The sequence below is a fragment of the Bombina bombina genome, chromosome 4, assembly GCF_027579735.1.
Source record: "Bombina bombina isolate aBomBom1 chromosome 4, aBomBom1.pri, whole genome shotgun sequence".
In the NCBI taxonomy this organism is placed as follows: Eukaryota; Metazoa; Chordata; class Amphibia; order Anura; family Bombinatoridae; genus Bombina; species Bombina bombina.
The window spans coordinates 30,393,072-30,412,685 of NC_069502.1; the positions used below are offsets into that span (position 1 = coordinate 30,393,072).

General features: G+C 36.5%; 1 protein-coding gene across 1 annotated transcript in view; it reads right to left on the reverse strand.

Moving 5' to 3' along the window:
* Positions 1–19,614, reverse strand: part of ZNF512 (zinc finger protein 512) — a 139,794-nt gene that overhangs the window by 48,109 nt on the left and 72,071 nt on the right. The window contains exon 7 of the mRNA XM_053710981.1: positions 17,409–17,594. Coding sequence (XP_053566956.1) covers positions 17,409–17,594 — 186 coding nt within the window. The remainder of the gene's footprint in view (positions 1–17,408; positions 17,595–19,614) is intronic.

Here is a 19,614-nt window from a genome sequence, read left to right on the forward strand (position 1 = left end):
ACATGATATAAAGCTACCTTTAGGTTACATGTATAAGCTGTATTATATAACATATAAATATTACCTGTCTGATTACTGTACTGTCTGTCTGAGGGTGCTGTGTATAAACATGATATAAAACTACCTTTAGGTTACATGTATAAGCTGTATTATATAACATATAAATATTACTGTCTGATTACAGTACTGTCTGTCTATGGGTGCTGTGTATAAACATGATATAAAACTACCTTTAGGTTACATGTATAAGCTGTATTATATAACATATAAATATTACTGTCTGATTACTGTACTGTCTGTCTGTGGGTGCTGTGTATAAACATGATATAAAACTACCTTTAGGTTACATGTATAAGCTGTATTATATAACATATAAATATTACTGTCTGATTACAGTACTGTCTGTCTGAGGGTGCTGTGTATAAACATGATATAAAACTACCTTTAGGTTACATGTATAAGCTGTATTATATAACATATAAATATTACTGTCTGATTACAGTACTGTACTATCTGAGGGTGCTGTGTATAAACATGATATAAAACTACCTTTAGGTTACATGTATAAGCTGTATTATATAACATATAAATATTACCTGTCTGATTACAGTACTGTCTGTCTGAGGGTGCTGTGTATAAACATGATATAAAACTACCTTTAGGTTACATGTATAAGCTGTATTATATAACATATAAATATTACCTGTCTGATTACAGTACTGTCTGTCTGAGAGTGCTGTGTATAAACATGATATAAAACTACCTTTAGGTTACATGTATAAGCTGTATTATATAACATATAAATATTACCTGTCTGATTACTGTACTGTCTGTCTGAGGGTGCTGTGTATAAACATGATATAAAACTACCTTTAGGTTACATGTATAAGCTGTATTATATAACATATAAATATTACCGTCTGATTACTGTACTGTCTGTCTGAGGGTGCTGTGTATAAACTGATATAAAACTACCTTTAGGTTACATGTATAAGCTGTATTATATAACATATAAATATTACCTGTCTGATTACTGTACTGTCTGTCTGAGGGTGCTGTGTATAAACATGATATAAACTACCTTTAGGTTACATATATAAGCTGTATTATATAACATATAAATATTACCTGTCTGATTACAGTACTGTCTGTCTGAGGGTGCTGTGTATAAACATGATATAAAACTACCTTTAGGTTACATGAATAAGCTGTATTATATAACATATAAATATTACCTGTCTGATTACAGTACTGTACTGTCTGTCTGAGGGTGCTGTGTATGAACATGATATAAAACTACCTTTAGGTTACATGTATAAGCTGTATTATATAACATATAAATATTACTGTCTGATTACTGTACTGTCTGTCTGAGGGTGCTGTGTATAAACTGATATAAAACTACCTTTAGGTTACATGTATAAGCTGTATTATATAACATATAAATATTACCGTCTGATTACTGTACTGTCTGTCTGAGGGTGCTGTGTATAAACATGATATAAAACTACATTTAGGTTACACGTATAAGCTGTATTATATAACATATAAATATTACTGTCTGATTACTGTACTGTCTGTCTGAGGGTGCTGTGTATAAACATGATATAAAACTACCTTTAGGTTACATGTATAAGCTGTATTATATAACATATAAATATTACTGTCTGATTACAGTACTGTCTGTCTGAGGGTGTTGTGTATAAACAGAAAGAAAATTATTAAAGCGCCAATAGAACAAAGGCCGGGTCTAAGTCTAAAAATATGTCGTTTATTAATACAATAAAATGTATAAGATACAATAAAATATATACCTAAAGTACAATAAAAAATATAATCATGGATCCAATAAAAACAAATGTAACAAACCTTGACAAGATCAGTGCTTTAGACTGTCTAAGAATAGTATGTTGTGTTGGCAATATGTCTGCTAAGGGGTATACCCGTAGTAAGGGTGGCTGTCTGAGATGATTGACAGTGCTAAAAAGTGTCTCAAATTGACAGTGCTAATAGGTGTCTTCAAATGAATTTAAGAAATGGTGCAAACAATGGTGCGAACAATGTTGATAAAAAACGTAGTGGATAAAAAACAGTGTGACAATCAGTTTAAAATCAATTGGTTTAAAATCAACAATATATAAATATGTGTGGTGTAATCAAACAATAAGTGGTTCTTGTGTTCTCCAAAAGAAAGTTATAACATGATGGCAAAAATCCAAAAAATGATTGGAATAATGAAAAAATGAAAAAAGAAAGAAAAAATCCTGAAAACAGTGAACAGTTCAACAACAGTAAGGAATGTCAGAATTGGAAAAAAATGTACTTGTATGTCCCAAACAAATGCAGTAGTTTTTCTCCCAGTGTTACTTCCCAGTGTAATTTCTCCCAAGTTTGAGGTGCAGGTAGGACTCCTAAGTGTAGACCCAATCGGTCAGTTCAGTGTTCTGCCATATTGATCCTTTCTGTAAAAACAAGAATAATAATAGTGCAGACGTTTTCCAAAAATAGCTACCTATCAGAGTATCACTTACCAGTCGACGCGTTTCGGTCATGCATTGACCTTTATCAAGACTGCGAGTCTTGATAAAGGTTAATGCATGACCGAAACGCGTCGACTGGTAAGTGATACTCTGATAGGTCCTACCTGCACCTCACACTTGGGAGAAATTACACTGGGAAGTAACACTGGGAGAAAAACTACTGCATTTGTTTGGGACATACAAGTACATTTTTTTCCAATTCTGACATTCCTTACTGTTGTTGAACTGTTCACTGTTTTCAGGATTTTTTCTTTCTTTTTTCATTTTTTCATTATTCCAATCATTTTTTGGATTTTTGCCATCATGTTATAACTTTCTTTTGGAGTACACAAGAACCACTTATTGTTTGATTACACCACACATATTTATATATTGTTGATTTTAAACCAATTGATTTTAAACTGATTGTCACACTGTTTTTTATCCACTACGTTTTTTATCAACATTGTTCGCACCATTGTTTGCACCATTTCTATAATTCATTTGAAGACACCTATTAGCACTGTCAATTTGAGACACTTTTTAGCACTGTCAATCATCTCAGACAGCCACCCTTACTACGGGTATACCCCTTAGCAGACATATTGCCAACACAACATACTATTCTTAGACAGTCTAAAGCACTGATCTTGTCAAGGTTTGTTACATTTGTTTTTATTGTTGCCACTTATTGTAAAATCTTGGATCCATGATTATATTTTTTATTGTACTTTAGGTATATATTTTATTGTATCTTATACATTTTATTCTATTAATAAACAACATATTTTTAGACTTAGACCCGGCCTTTGTTCTATTGGCGCTTTAATAATTTTCTTTCTGATTATCTACCTTTCTGACCGCTAGGGGTCAATTTATTAAAGCAAGGGTCCCTCTAGCACTAGGCGCTCAGTGTCAACCCCAAATCGGTGTTGTGTATAAACATGATATAAAACTACCTTTAGGTTACATGTATAAGCTGTATTATATAACATATAAATATTACCTGTCTGATTACAGTACTGTCTGTCTGAGGGTGCTGTGTATAAACATGATATAAAACTACCTTTAGGTTACATGTATAAGCTGTATTATATAACATATAAATATTACATGTCTGATTACAGTACTGTCTGTCTGAGGGTGCTGTGTATAAACATGATATAAAACTACCTTTAGGTTACATGTATAAGCTGTATTATATAACATATAAATATTACCTGTCTGATTACTGTACTGTCTGTCTGAGGGTGCTGTGTATAAACATGATATAAAACTACATTTAGGTTACATGTATAAGCTGTATTATATAACATATACATATTACCTGTCTGATTACAGTACTGTCTGTCTGAGGGTGCTGTGTATAAACATGATATAAAACTACCTTTAGGTTACATGTATAAGCTGTATTATATAACATATAAATATTACCTGTCTGATTACTGTACTGTCTGACTGAGAGTGCTGTGTATAAACATGATATAAAACTACCTTTAGGTTACATGTATAAGCTGTATTATATAACATATAAATATTACTGTCTGATTACAGTACTGTCTGTCTGAGGGTGCTGTGTATAAACATGATATAAAACTACCTTTAGGTTACATGTATAAGCTGTATTATATAACATATAAATATTACCTGTCTGATTACAGTACTGTCTGTCTGAGGGTGCTGTGTATAAACATGATATAAAACTACATTTAGGTTACATGTATAAGCTGTATTATATAACATATACATATTACCTGTCTGATTACAGTACTGTCTGTCTGAGGGTGCTGTGTATAAACATGATATAAAACTACCTTTAGGTTACATGTATAAGCTGTATTATATAACATATAAATATTACCTGTCTGATTACTGTACTGTCTGACTGAGAGTGCTGTGTATAAACATGATATAAAACTACCTTTAGGTTACATGTATAAGCTGTATTATATAACATATAAATATTACTGTCTGATTACAGTACTGTCTGTCTGAGGGTGCTGTGTATAAACATGATATAAAACTACCTTTAGGTTACATGTATAAGCTGTATTATATAACATATAAATATTACCTGTCTGATTACAGTACTGTCTGTCTGAGGGTGCTGTGTATAAACATGATATAAAACTACCTTTAGGTTACATGTATAAGCTGTATTATATAACATATAAATATTACCTGTCTGATTACTGTACTGTCTGTCTGAGGGTGCTGTGTATAAACATGATATAAAACTACCTTTAGGTTACATGTATAAGCTGTATTATATAACATATAAATATTACTGTCTGATTACAGTACTGTCTGTCTATGGGTGCTGTGTATAAACATGATATAAAACTACCTTTAGGTTACATGTATAAGCTGTATTATATAACATATAAATATTACTGTCTGATTACTGTACTGTCTGTCTGTGGGTGCTGTGTATAAACATGATATAAAACTACCTTTAGGTTACATGTATAAGCTGTATTATATAACATATAAATATTACTGTCTGATTACAGTACTGTCTGTCTGAGGGTGCTGTGTATAAACATGATATAAAACTACCTTTAGGTTACATGTATAAGCTGTATTATATAACATATAAATATTACTGTCTGATTACAGTACTGTACTATCTGAGGGTGCTGTGTATAAACATGATATAAAACTACCTTTAGGTTACATGTATAAGCTGTATTATATAACATATAAATATTACCTGTCTGATTACAGTACTGTCTGTCTGAGGGTGCTGTGTATAAACATGATATAAAACTACCTTTAGGTTACATGTATAAGCTGTATTATATAACATATAAATATTACCTGTCTGATTACAGTACTGTCTGTCTGAGAGTGCTGTGTATAAACATGATATAAAACTACCTTTAGGTTACATGTATAAGCTGTATTATATAACATATAAATATTACCTGTCTGATTACTGTACTGTCTGTCTGAGGGTGCTGTGTATAAACATGATATAAAACTACCTTTAGGTTACATGTATAAGCTGTATTATATAACATATAAATATTACCGTCTGATTACTGTACTGTCTGTCTGAGGGTGCTGTGTATAAACTGATATAAAACTACCTTTAGGTTACATGTATAAGCTGTATTATATAACATATAAATATTACCTGTCTGATTACTGTACAGTCTGTCTGAGGGTGCTGTGTATAAACATGATATAAACTACCTTTAGGTTACATATATAAGCTGTATTATATAACATATAAATATTACCTGTCTGATTACAGTACTGTCTGTCTGAGGGTGCTGTGTATAAACATGATATAAAACTACCTTTAGGTTACATGAATAAGCTGTATTATATAACATATAAATATTACCTGTCTGATTACAGTACTGTACTGTCTGTCTGAGGGTGCTGTGTATGAACATGATATAAAACTACCTTTAGGTTACATGTATAAGCTGTATTATATAACATATAAATATTACTGTCTGATTACTGTACTGTCTGTCTGAGGGTGCTGTGTATAAACTGATATAAAACTACCTTTAGGTTACATGTATAAGCTGTATTATATAACATATAAATATTACCGTCTGATTACTGTACTGTCTGTCTGAGGGTGCTGTGTATAAACATGATATAAAACTACATTTAGGTTACACGTATAAGCTGTATTATATAACATATAAATATTACTGTCTGATTACTGTACTGTCTGTCTGAGGGTGCTGTGTATAAACATGATATAAAACTACCTTTAGGTTACATGTATAAGCTGTATTATATAACATATAAATATTACTGTATGATTACAGTACTGTCTGTCTGAGGGTGTTGTGTATAAACAGAAAGAAAATTATTAAAGCGCCAATAGAACAAAGGCCGGGTCTAAGTCTAAAAATATGTCGTTTATTAATACAATAAAATGTATAAGATACAATAAAATATATACCTAAAGTACAATAAAAAATATAATCATGGATCCAAGATTTTACAATAAGTGGCAACAATAAAAACAAATGTAACAAACCTTGACAAGATCAGTGCTTTAGACTGTCTAAGAATAGTATGTTGTGTTGGCAATATGTCTGCTAAGGGGTATACCCGTAGTAAGGGTGGCTGTCTGAGATGATTGACAGTGCTAAAAAGTGTATCAAATTGACAGTGCTAATAGGTGTCTTCAAATGAATTTAAGAAATGGTGCAAACAATGGTGCGAACAATGTTGATAAAAAACGTAGTGGATAAAAAACAGTGTGACAATCAGTTTAAAATCAATTGGTTTAAAATCAACAATATATAAATATGTGTGGTGTAATCAAACAATAAGTGGTTCTTGTGTTCTCCAAAAGAAAGTTATAACATGATGGCAAAAATCCAAAAAATGATTGGAATAATGAAAAAATGAAAAAAGAAAGAAAAAATCCTGAAAACAGTGAACAGTTCAACAACAGTAAGGAATGTCAGAATTGGAAAAAAATGTACTTGTATGTCCCAAACAAATGCAGTAGTTTTTCTCCCAGTGTTACTTCCCAGTGTAATTTCTCCCAAGTTTGAGGTGCAGGTAGGACTCCTAAGTGTAGACCCAATCGGTCAGTTCAGTGTTCTGCCATATTGATCCTTTCTGTAAAAACAAGAATAATAATAGTGCAGACGTTTTCCAAAAATAGCTACCTATCAGAGTATCACTTACCAGTCGACGCGTTTCGGTCATGCATTAACCTTTATCAAGACTCGCAGTCTTGATAAAGGTCAATGCATGACCGAAACGCGTCGACTGGTAAGTGATACTCTGATAGGTCCTACCTGCACCTCACACTTGGGAGAAATTACACTGGGAAGTAACACTGGGAGAAAAACTACTGCATTTGTTTGGGACATACAAGTACATTTTTTTCCAATTCTGACATTCCTTACTGTTGTTGAACTGTTCACTGTTTTCAGGATTTTTTCTTTCTTTTTTCATTTTTTCATTATTCCAATCATTTTTTGGATTTTTGCCATCATGTTATAACTTTCTTTTGGAGTACACAAGAACCACTTATTGTTTGATTACACCACACATATTTATATATTGTTGATTTTAAACCAATTGATTTTAAACTGATTGTCACACTGTTTTTTATCCACTACGTTTTTTATCAACATTGTTCGCACCATTGTTTGCACCATTTCTATAATTCATTTGAAGACACCTATTAGCACTGTCAATTTGAGACACTTTTTAGCACTGTCAATCATCTCAGACAGCCACCCTTACTACGGGTATACCCCTTAGCAGACATATTGCCAACACAACATACTATTCTTAGACAGTCTAAAGCACTGATCTTGTCAAGGTTTGTTACATTTGTTTTTATTGTTGCCACTTATTGTAAAATCTTGGATCCATGATTATATTTTTTATTGTACTTTAGGTATATATTTTATTGTATCTTATACATTTTATTCTATTAATAAACAACATATTTTTAGACTTAGACCCGGCCTTTGTTCTATTGGCGCTTTAATAATTTTCTTTCTGATTATCTACCTTTCTGACCGCTAGGGGTCAATTTATTAAAGCAAGGGTCCCTCTAGCACTAGGCGCTCAGTGTCAACCCCAAATCGGTGTTGTGTATAAACATGATATAAAACTACCTTTAGGTTACATGTATAAGCTGTATTATATAACATATAAATATTACCTGTCTGATTACAGTACTGTCTGTCTGAGGGTGCTGTGTATAAACATGATATAAAACTACCTTTAGGTTACATGTATAAGCTGTATTATATAACATATAAATATTACATGTCTGATTACAGTACTGTCTGTCTGAGGGTGCTGTGTATAAACATGATATAAAACTACCTTTAGGTTACATGTATAAGCTGTATTATATAACATATAAATATTACCTGTCTGATTACTGTACTGTCTGTCTGAGGGTGCTGTGTATAAACATGATATAAAACTACATTTAGGTTACATGTATAAGCTGTATTATATAACATATAAATATTACCTGTCTGATTACTGTACTGTCTGTCTGAGGGTGCTGTGTATAAACATGATATAAAACTACATTTAGGTTACATGTATAAGCTGTATTATATAACATATACATATTACCTGTCTGATTACAGTACTCTCTGTCTGAGGGTGCTGTGTATAAACATGATATAAAACTACCTTTAGGTTACATGTATAAGCTGTATTATATAACATAAATATTACTGTCTGATTACTGTACTGTACTATCTGAGGGTGCTGTGTATAAACATGATATAAAACTATCTTTAGGTTACATGTATAAGCTGTATTATATAACATATAAATATTACTGTCTGATTACTGTACTGTACTGTCTGTCTGAGGGTGCTGTGTATAAACATGATATAAAACTACCTTTAGGTTACATGTATAAGCTGTATTATATAACATAAATATTACTGTCTGATTACAGCATTGTCTGTCTGAGAGTGCTGTGTATAAACATGATATAAAACTACCTTTAGGTTACATGTATAAGCTGTATTATATAACATATAAATATTACCTGTCTGATTACAGTACTGTACTGTCTGCGGGTGCTGTGTATAAACATGATATAAAACTACCTTTAGGTTACATGTATAAGCTGTATTATATAACATATACATATTACCTGTCTGATTACAGTTCTGTCTGTCTGAGAGTGCTGTGTATAAACATGATATAAAAACAGAATTTATGTTTACCTGATAAATTACTTTCTCCAACGGTGTGTCCGGTCCACGGCGTCATCCTTACTTGTGGGATATTCTCTTCCCCAACAGGAAATGGCAAAGAGCCCAGCAAAGCTGGTCACATGATCCCTCCTAGGCTCCGCCTTCCCCAGTCATTCGACCGACGTAAAGGAGGAATATTTGCATAGGAGAAATCATATGATACCGTGGTGACTGTAGTTAAAGAAAATAAATTATCAGACCTGATTAAAAAACCAGGGCGGGCCGTGGACCGGACACACCGTTGGAGAAAGTAATTTATCAGGTAAACATAAATTCTGTTTTCTCCAACATAGGTGTGTCCGGTCCACGGCGTCATCCTTACTTGTGGGAACCAATACCAAAGCTTTAGGACACGGATGAAGGGAGGGAGCAAATCAGGTCACCTAGATGGAAGGCACCACGGCTTGCAAAACCTTTCTCCCAAAAATAGCCTCAGAAGAAGCAAAAGTATCAAATTTGTAAAATTTAGTAAAAGTGTGCAGTGAAGACCAAGTCGCTGCCTTACATATCTGATCAACAGAAGCCTCGTTCTTGAAGGCCCATGTGGAAGCCACAGCCCTAGTGGAATGAGCTGTGATTCTTTCAGGAGGCTGCCGTCCGGCAGTCTCGTAAGCCAATCTGATGATGCTTTTAATCCAAAAAGAGAGAGAGGTAGAAGTTGCTTTTTGACCTCTCCTTTTACCAGAATAAACAACAAACAAGGAAGATGTTTGTCTAAAATCCTTTGTAGCATCTAAATAGAATTTTAGGGCACGAACTACATCCAAATTGTGCAACAAACGTTCCTTCTTTGAAACTGGATTCGGACACAAAGAAGGCACGACTATCTCCTGGTTAATGTTTTTGTTAGAAACAACTTTCGGAAGAAAACCAGGTTTAGTACGCAGAACCACCTTATCTGCATGGAACACCAGATAAGGAGGAGAACACTGCAGAGCAGATAATTCTGAAACTCTTCTAGCAGAAGAAATTGCAACCAAAAACAAAACTTTCCAAGATAATAACTTAATATCAACGGAATGTAAGGGTTCAAACGGAACCCCCTGAAGAACTGAAAGAACTAAATTGAGACTCCAAGGAGGAGTCAAAGGTTTGTAAACAGGCTTGATTCTAACCAGAGCCTGAACAAAGGCTTGAACATCTGGCACAGCTGCCAGCTTTTTGTGAAGTAACACAGACAAGGCAGAAATCTGTCCTTTCAAAGAACTTGCAGATAATCCTTTCTCCAAACCTTCTTGAAGAAAGGATAGAATCTTAGGAATTTTTATCTTGTCCCAAGGGAATCCTTTAGATTCACACCAACAGATATATTTTTTCCATATTTTGTGGTAGATTTTTCTAGTTACAGGCTTTCTGGCCTGAACAAGAGTATCAATGACAGAATCTGAGAACCCTCGCTTTGATAAGATCAAGCGTTCAATCTCCAAGCAGTCAGTTGGAGTGAGACCAGATTCGGATGTTCGAACGGACCTTGAACAAGAAGGTCTCGTCTCAAAGGTAGCTTCCATGGTGGAGCCGATGACATATTCACCAGGTCTGCATACCAAGTCCTGCGTGGCCACGCAGGAGCTATCAAGATCACCGATGCCCTCTCCTGATTGATCCTGGCTACCAGCCTGGGGATGAGAGGAAACGGCAGGAATACATAAGCTAGTTTGAAGATCCAAGGTGCTACTAGTGCATCTACTAGAGTCGCCTTGGGATCCCTGGATCTGGACCCGTAGCAAGGAACCTTGAAGTTCTGACGAGAGGCCATCAGATCCATGTCTGGAATGCCCCACAATTGAGTGACTTGGGCAAAGATTTCCGGATGGAGTTCCCACTCCCCCGGATGAAATGTCTGACGACTCAGAAAATCCGCTTCCCAGTTTTCCACTCCTGGAATGTGGATTGCAAACAAGTGGCAGGAGTGAGTCTCCGCCCATTGAATGATTTTGGTCACTTCTTCCATCGCCAGGGAACTCCTTGTTCCCCCCTGATGGTTGATGTACGCAACAGTCTTCATGTTGTCTGATTGAAACCGTATGAACTTGGTCTTTGCTAGCTGAGGCCAAGCCTTGAGAGCATTGAATATCGCTCTCAGTTCCAGAATATTTATCGGGAGAATAGATTCTTCCCGAGACCAAAGACCCTGCGCTTTCAGGGGTCCCCAGACCGCGCCCCAGCCCACCAGACTGGCGTCGGTCGTGACAATGACCCACTCTGGTCTGCGGAAGCTCATCCCCTGTGACAGGTTGTCCAGGGACAGCCACCAACTGAGTGAATCTCTGGTCCTCTGATCTACTTGTATCGTCGGAGACAAGTCTGTATAGTCCCCATTCCACTGACTGAGCATGCACAGTTGTAATGGTCTTAGATGAATTCGCGCAAAAGGAACTATGTCCATTGCCGCTACCATCAAACCTATTACTTCCATGCACTGCGCTATGGAAGGAAGAGGAACAGAATGAAGTATTTGACAAGAGTTTAGAAGTTTTGATTTTCTGGCCTCTGTCAGAAAAATCCTCATTTCTAAGGAGTCTATTATTGTTCCCAAGAAGGGAACCCTTGTTGACGGAGATAGAGAACTTTTTTCTACGTTCACTTTCCACCCGTGAGATCTGAGAAAGGCCAGGACAATGTCCGTGTGAGCCTTTGCTTGTGGAAGGGACGACGCTTGAATCAGTATGTCGTCCAAGTAAGGTACTACTGCAATGCCCCTTGGTCTTAGCACCGCTAGAAGGGACCCTAGTACCTTTGTGAAAATTCTTGGAGCAGTGGCTAATCCGAACGGGAGTGCCACAAACTGGTAATGCTTGTCCAGAAATGCAAACCTTAGGAACCGATGATGTTCCTTGTGGATAGGAATATGTAGATACGCATCCTTTAAATCCACCGTGGTCATGAATTGGCCTTCCTGGATGGAAGGAAGAATTGTTCGAATGGTTTCCATTTTGAACGATGGAACCTTGAGAAACTTGTTTAGGATCTTGAGATCTAAGATTGGTCTGAACGTTCCCTCTTTTTTGGGAACTACGAACAGATTGGAGTAGAACCCCATCCCTAGTTCTCCTAATGGAACAGGATGAATCACTCCCATTTTTAACAGGTCTTCTACACAATGTAAGAATGCCTGTCTTTTTATGTGGTCTGAAGACAATTGAGACCTGTGGAACCTCCCCCTTGGGGGAAGCCCCTTGAATTCCAGAAGATAACCTTGGGAGACTATTTCTAGCGCCCAAGGATCTAGAACATCTCTTGCCCAAGCCTGAGCGAAGAGAGAGAGTCTGCCCCCCACCAGATCCGGTCCCGGATCGGGGGCCAACATCTCATGCTGTCTTGGTAGCAGTGGCAGGTTTCTTGGCCTGCTTACCTTTGTTCCAGCCTTGCATTGGCCTCCAGGCTGGCTTGGCTTGAGAAGTATTACCCTCTTGCTTAGAGGACGTAGCACTTGGGGCTGGTCTGTTTCTGCGAAAGGGACGAAAATTAGGTTTATTTTTGGCCTTGAAAGACCTATCCTGAGGAAGGGCGTGGCCCTTGCCCCCAGTGATATCAGAAATAATCTCTTTCAAGTCAGGGCCAAACAGCGTTTTCCCCTTGAAAGGAATGTTAAGCAATTTGTTCTTGGAAGACGCATCCGCTGACCAAGATTTTAGCCAAAGCGCTCTGCGCGCCACAATAGCAAAACCAGAATTTTTCGCCGCTAACCTAGCCAATTGCAAAGTGGCGTCTAGGGTGAAAGAATTAGCCAATTTGAGAGCATGAATTCTGTCCATAATCTCCTCATAAGAAGAATCTTTATTGAGCGCCTTTTCTAGTTCATCGAACCAGAAACACGCTGCTGTAGTGACAGGAACAATGCATGAAATTGGTTGTAGAAGGTAACCTTGCTGAACAAACATCTTTTTAAGCAAACCCTCTAATTTTTTATCCATAGGATCTTTGAAAGCACAACTATCTTCTATGGGTATAGTGGTGCGTTTGTTTAGAGTAGAAACCGCCCCCTCGACCTTGGGAACTGTCTGCCATAAGTCCTTTCTGGGGTCGACCATAGGAAACAATTTCTTAAATATGGGGGGAGGGACGAAAGGTATACCGGGCCTTTCCCATTCTTTATTTACAATGTCCGCCACCCGCTTGGGTATAGGAAAAGCTTCGGGGGGCCCCGGGACCTCTAGGAACTTGTCCATTTTACATAATTTCTCTGGAATTACCAAATTCTCACAATCATCCAGAGTAGATAACACCTCCTTAAGCAGAGCGCGGAGATGTTCCAATTTAAATTTAAATGTAATCACATCAGGTTCAGCTTGTTGAGAAATTTTCCCTGAATCTGAAATTTCTCCCTCAGACAAAACCTCCCTGGCCCCCTCAGACTGGTGTAGGGGCACTTCAGAACCAATATCATCAGCGTCCTCATGCTCTTCAGTATTTTCTAAAACAGAGCAGTCGCGCTTTCGCTGATAAGTGGGCATTTTGGCTAAAATGTTTTTGATAGAATTATCCATTACAGCCGTTAATTGTTGCATAGTAAGGAGTATTGGCGCACTAGATGTACTAGGGGCCTCCTGTGTGGGCAAGACTGGTGTAGACGAAGGAGGGGATGATGCAGTACCATGCTTACTCCCCTCACTTGAGGAATCATCTTGGGCATCATTTTCTCTAAATTTTGTGTCACATAAATCACATCTATTTAAATGAGAAGGAAGTTTGGCTTCCCCACATACAGAACACAGTCTATCTGGTAGTTCAGACATGTTAAACAGGCATAAACTTGATAACAAAGTACAAAAAACGTTTTAAAATAAAACCGTTACTGTCACTTTAAATTTTAAACTGAACACACTTTATTACTGCAAATGTGAAAAAGTATGAAGGAATTGTTCAAAATTCACCAAAATTTCACCACAGTGTCTTAAAGCCTTAAAAGTATTGCACACCAAATTTGGAAGCTTTAACCCTTAAAATAACGGAACCGGAGCCGTTTTTATATTTAACCCATTTACAGTCCCTGGTATCTGCTTTGCTGAGACCCAACCAAGCCCAAAGGGGAATACGATACCAAATGACGCCTTCAGAAAGTCTTTTCTATGTATCAGAGCTCCTCACACATGCATCTGCATGTCATGCTTCCCAAAAACAAGTGCGCAATAGAGGCGCGAAAATGAGACTCTGCCTATGATTAGGGAAAGCCCCTAGAGAATAAGGTGTCCAATACAGTGCCTGCCGGTTATTTTACATAATTCCCAAGATTAAAATAATTCCTCAAGGCTATGAAGTATAAAATATGCTTATATATAAATCGTTTTAGCCCAGAAAATGTCTACAGTCTTAAAGCCCTTGTGAAGCCCTTTTTTTCTTTATGTAATAAAAATGGCTTACCGGATCCCATAGGGAAAATGACAGCTTCCAGCATTACATCGTCTTGTTAGAAATGTGTCATACCTCAAGCAGCAAAAGTCTGCTCACTGTTTCCCCCAACTGAAGTTAATTCCTCTCAACAGTCCTGTGTGGAAACAGCCATCGATTTTAGTAACGGTTGCTAAAATCATTTTCCTCTTACAAACAGAAATCTTCATCTCTTTTCTGTTTCAGAGTAAATAGTACATACCAGCACAATTTTAAAATAACAAACTCTTGATTGAATAATAAAAACTACAGTTAAACACCAAAAAACTCTAAGCCATCTCCGTGGAGATGTTGCCTGTACAACGGCAAAGAGAATGACTGGGGAAGGCGGAGCCTAGGAGGGATCATGTGACCAGCTTTGCTGGGCTCTTTGCCATTTCCTGTTGGGGAAGAGAATATCCCACAAGTAAGGATGACGCCGTGGACCGGACACACCTATGTTGGAGAAACTACCTTTAGGTTACATGTATAAGCTGTATTATATAACATATAAATATTACCTGTCTGATTACACTACTGTACTGTCTGTCTGAGGGTGCTGTGTATAAACATGATATAAAACTACCTTTAGGTTACATGTATAAGCTGTATTATATAACATATACATATTACCGTCTGATTACTGTACTGTCTGTCTGAGGGTGCTGTGCATAAACTGATATAAAACTACCTTTAGGTTACATGTATAAGCTGTATTATATAACATATAAATATTACTGTCTGATTACTGTACTGTCTGAGGGTGCTGTGTATAAACATGATATAAAACTACCTTTAGGTTACATGTATAAGCTGTATTATATAACATATAAATATTACTGTCTGATTACTGTCTGTCTGTCTGAGGGTGCTGTGTATGAACATGATATAAAACTACCTTTAGGTTACATGTATAAGCTGTATTATATAACATATAAATATTACTGTCTGATTACAGTACTGTACTATCTGAGGGTGCTGTGTATAAACATGATATAAAACTACCTTTAGGTTACATGTATAAGCTGTATTATATAACATATAAATATTACCTGTCTGATTACAGTACTGTCTGTCTGAGGGTGCTGTGTATGAACATGATATAAAACTACCTTTAGGTTACATGTATAAGCTGTATTATATAACATATAAATATTACTGTCTGATTACTGTACTGTCTGTCTGAGGGTGCTGTGTATAAACATGATATAAAACTACCTTTAGGTTACATGTATAAGCTGTATTATATAACATAAATATTACTGTCTGATTACTGTACTGTCTGAGGGTGCTGTGTATAAACATGATATAAAACTACCTTTAGGTTACATGTATAAGCTGTATTATATAACATATAAATATTACTGTCTGATTACAGTACTGTCTGTCTGAGGGTGCTGTGTATGAACATGATATAAAACTACCTTTAGGTTACATGTATAAGCTGTATTATATAACATATAAATATTACCTGTCTGATTACTGTACTGTCTGTCTGAGGGTGCTGTGTATAAACATGATATATAATACAGCTTATACATGTAACCTAAAGGTAGTTTTATATCATGTTTATACACAGCACCCTCAGACAGACAATGCTGTAATCAGACAGTAATATTTATATGTTATATAATACAGCTTATACATGTAACCTAAAGGTAGTTTTATATCATGTTTATACACAGCACCCTCAGACAGACAGTACAGTACTGTAATCAGACAGGTAATATTTATATGTTATATAATACAGCTTATACATGTAACCTAAAGGTAGTTTTATATCATGTTCATACACAGCACCCTCAGACAGACAGTACTGTAATCAGACAGGTAATATTTATATGTTATATAATACAGCTTATACATGTAACCTAAAGGTAGTTTTATATCATGTTTATACACAGCACCCTCAGACAGTACAGTAATCAGACAGTAATATTTATATGTTATATAATACAGCTTATACATGTAACCTAAAGGTAGTTTTATATCATGTTTATACACAGCACCCTCAGACAGACAGTACAGTAATCAGACAGTAATATTTATATGTTATATAATACAGCTTATACATGTAACCTAAAGGTAGTTTTATAACATATAAATATTACTGTCTGATTACTGTACTGTCTGTCTGAGGGTGCTGTGTATAAACATGATATAAAACTACCTTTAGGTTACATGTATAAGCTGTATTATATAACATATAAATATTACTGTCTGATTACTGTACTGTCTGAGGGTGCTGTGTATAAACATGATATAAAACTACCTTTAGGTTGCAAGTATAAGCTGTATTAGAATATGTAAATATACTGGAAATAACATAATATATTGTTGTGTACACTTAGCCTCTCTCCAAGCCTTTTAATTTTACAGATACAAATTACAATTATTATTTTGAAATTTAAACTATTCTGAAATCCAAACCATTTTCCAGCCCCAGGCAGTTCGGATAAAGGGTTTTGTACCTTTACCTCTGTTGCTGTTGGAAACCATCATCCTAAAAACACAAATCAAAAGCTTTATGCAACATACATGGTGTTTACCGAGTAGAAATGGTCTGAGAGAACGGTCTGACTTGGTGCAACTGGATCTTGAAGTGAAGGAAATCAAACAAGCAAATGTGTAAATCCCATAACAGCTGAACATCACTTCTTCCCGTTTAGTGAAATCACTGTCACAGTTGCCCAGCTGCACGGCCCATTCACTAGCAAGTTGTTCATTTGTATTTACAAGCGATTATACTACATTAATAACTGGGGCTCACTACTGAGGAGCATTTACGTGCCTTTCTGTCATCTGGTACCAGATCCTGCAGAACTTTTTTCTTGGGCCACTCTTTGATCAGCTCCTCACAAGCAATCGCCTGAAGGTGGAAACTGGCCACTTTTGCTGACCGCCGCTGTACCCGGCCCAGATCCTGTGCTTCCGCCATGTGCTCATCAGGTTTACCAGCTCCTGCTATTAAGGTTATCTGTGAAACATGAGACAAGAAACTCAAAAAAAAGAAACAGGGAAGCGAGGGAATCAGCTGGTGAGATCACACTGCAACAGCAGCTACATTAAAACAGTGTACTCTCCGTGCCAACATCATTAACAGATTCTATTGGGCAGGACACTCACAATACGGATATAGTTGCCCTGTAACAAATGAAGTGTATGTTCTCCTCTCAAAATCACCTTGCAGCTGCTAATAGTCCTTCTTCATCCCATTCGGCAAACACTAAAGACCCTCTAATCCCAGAAACCCCAATACATCCCACTGTACTGGGCACTCAGACTAAACGGAGGATATAGAACGGTCTACTGCTGAATCCTGACATCTACTGTAATCTAAAGACAGAGTCAGTTATAAACACAAGCATGGGGTAAAACTGCTGCTCTTGGTGCACTATGTTCTGTAAAGCAATGAAAACAATGTATTTGTATGCAGAGGTTATGCAGTGCTGATGTACATTATGCATATATAAATATACCTTAACTGTCCATTTATAATAACTTCCAATGTCTGTCACGTGCACATCTGTTGTGCTTGCTTGTGCTGCCTTAATACGCAGTCACGGCCAACTACAGATGTATAAAGCACAGCGTATTGTCCTTGGCCTCATTATACACAGCTATACTGACTACTACATATAGCGTAACGTGCTTTTCTGTCTTCCATATATGTATAAAGCCCAGCGTATTGTCCTTGGCCTCATTATACAGCGTCACACAGCTATACTGACTACTACATATAGCGTAACGTGCTTTTCTGTCTTCCATATATGTATAAAGCCCAGCGTATTGTCCTTGGCCTCATTATACAGCACTCACACAGCTATACTGACTACTACATATAGCGTAACGTGCTTTTCTGTCTTCCATATATGTATAAAGCCCAGCGTATTGTCCTTGGCCTCATTATACAGCACTCACACAGCTATACTGACTACTACATATAGCTTAACGTGCTTTTCTGTCTTCCATATATGTATAAAGCCCAGCGTATTGTCCTTGGCCTCATTATACAGCACTCACACAGCTATACTGACTACTACATATAGCGTAACGTGCTTTTCTGTCTTCCATATATGTATGCAATGTATTTAACATCTTGACTGATACTAAATGCATTCCAAAAAAAGTCATTTTCAGACTTCCGTGCTCCCTTATTTAAAGTAGGAGCTTTGTAATAAGTTAAAGAAAAGGAAAAAAAATACTGCAAGCTCCTGCCTGGTGTAATGAAATGAGGATAGTCATACCATTCAAAATCAAATCTATGTAGATATTCTACTGAAAACCCCTCAGCGCATGCCAGGATAAAATCATTTTGCCACAATAAAAATGACTTAGGTTTTATTTTTCTGAAACTGCTGGGATCTCTCTCAATGTCAAATGTCATTAAGGTTGCTGCAGCAAGTTTTGCTATAGCCTTGATTAAAGACCCTCAGGTGGTGTAGATACTGCCAGCACAAGCTAAACTACATTACACATTTGTCTGGCCATACAAAAGTCCTAAGCATTTGAAAAAAATAAAATAAAAAAGTTATACTTACCTGATAAATTAATTTCCTTCAAGATGGTGAGAGTCCACAAGATCACCACATGTCGGCTATTCATTCCATCATGTGAAATATGCATTCCACACCTTCTGAAACATGCACCTACATAGTTACAGGCCTGTGGGCCTGAATTAAGGTCTCAATAACACTGTCATAGAACCCTCTGTTGGGTAGTTATTCAATATCCAAGCTAGAGTTTGCAGGTCCTGAAGAAAGAAAAGGACCCTGTAACAACAGTTCCTGTCTGAGAGGAAGGCACCATGTTGGGAAGAGTACATCTGAATTAAGTCTGTATACCAAGTTTTTCAAAGCCAAGGAGGTGTAATCAGAATCAAGGATGCTCTGACTGCTTTGACTTGACTAATGATTTTGGCTATCACCCTGGATAACATCACAGACGGGCAGAATATACTGTATATATCAGCTTGAATTAAAACGGAACTACTAAGG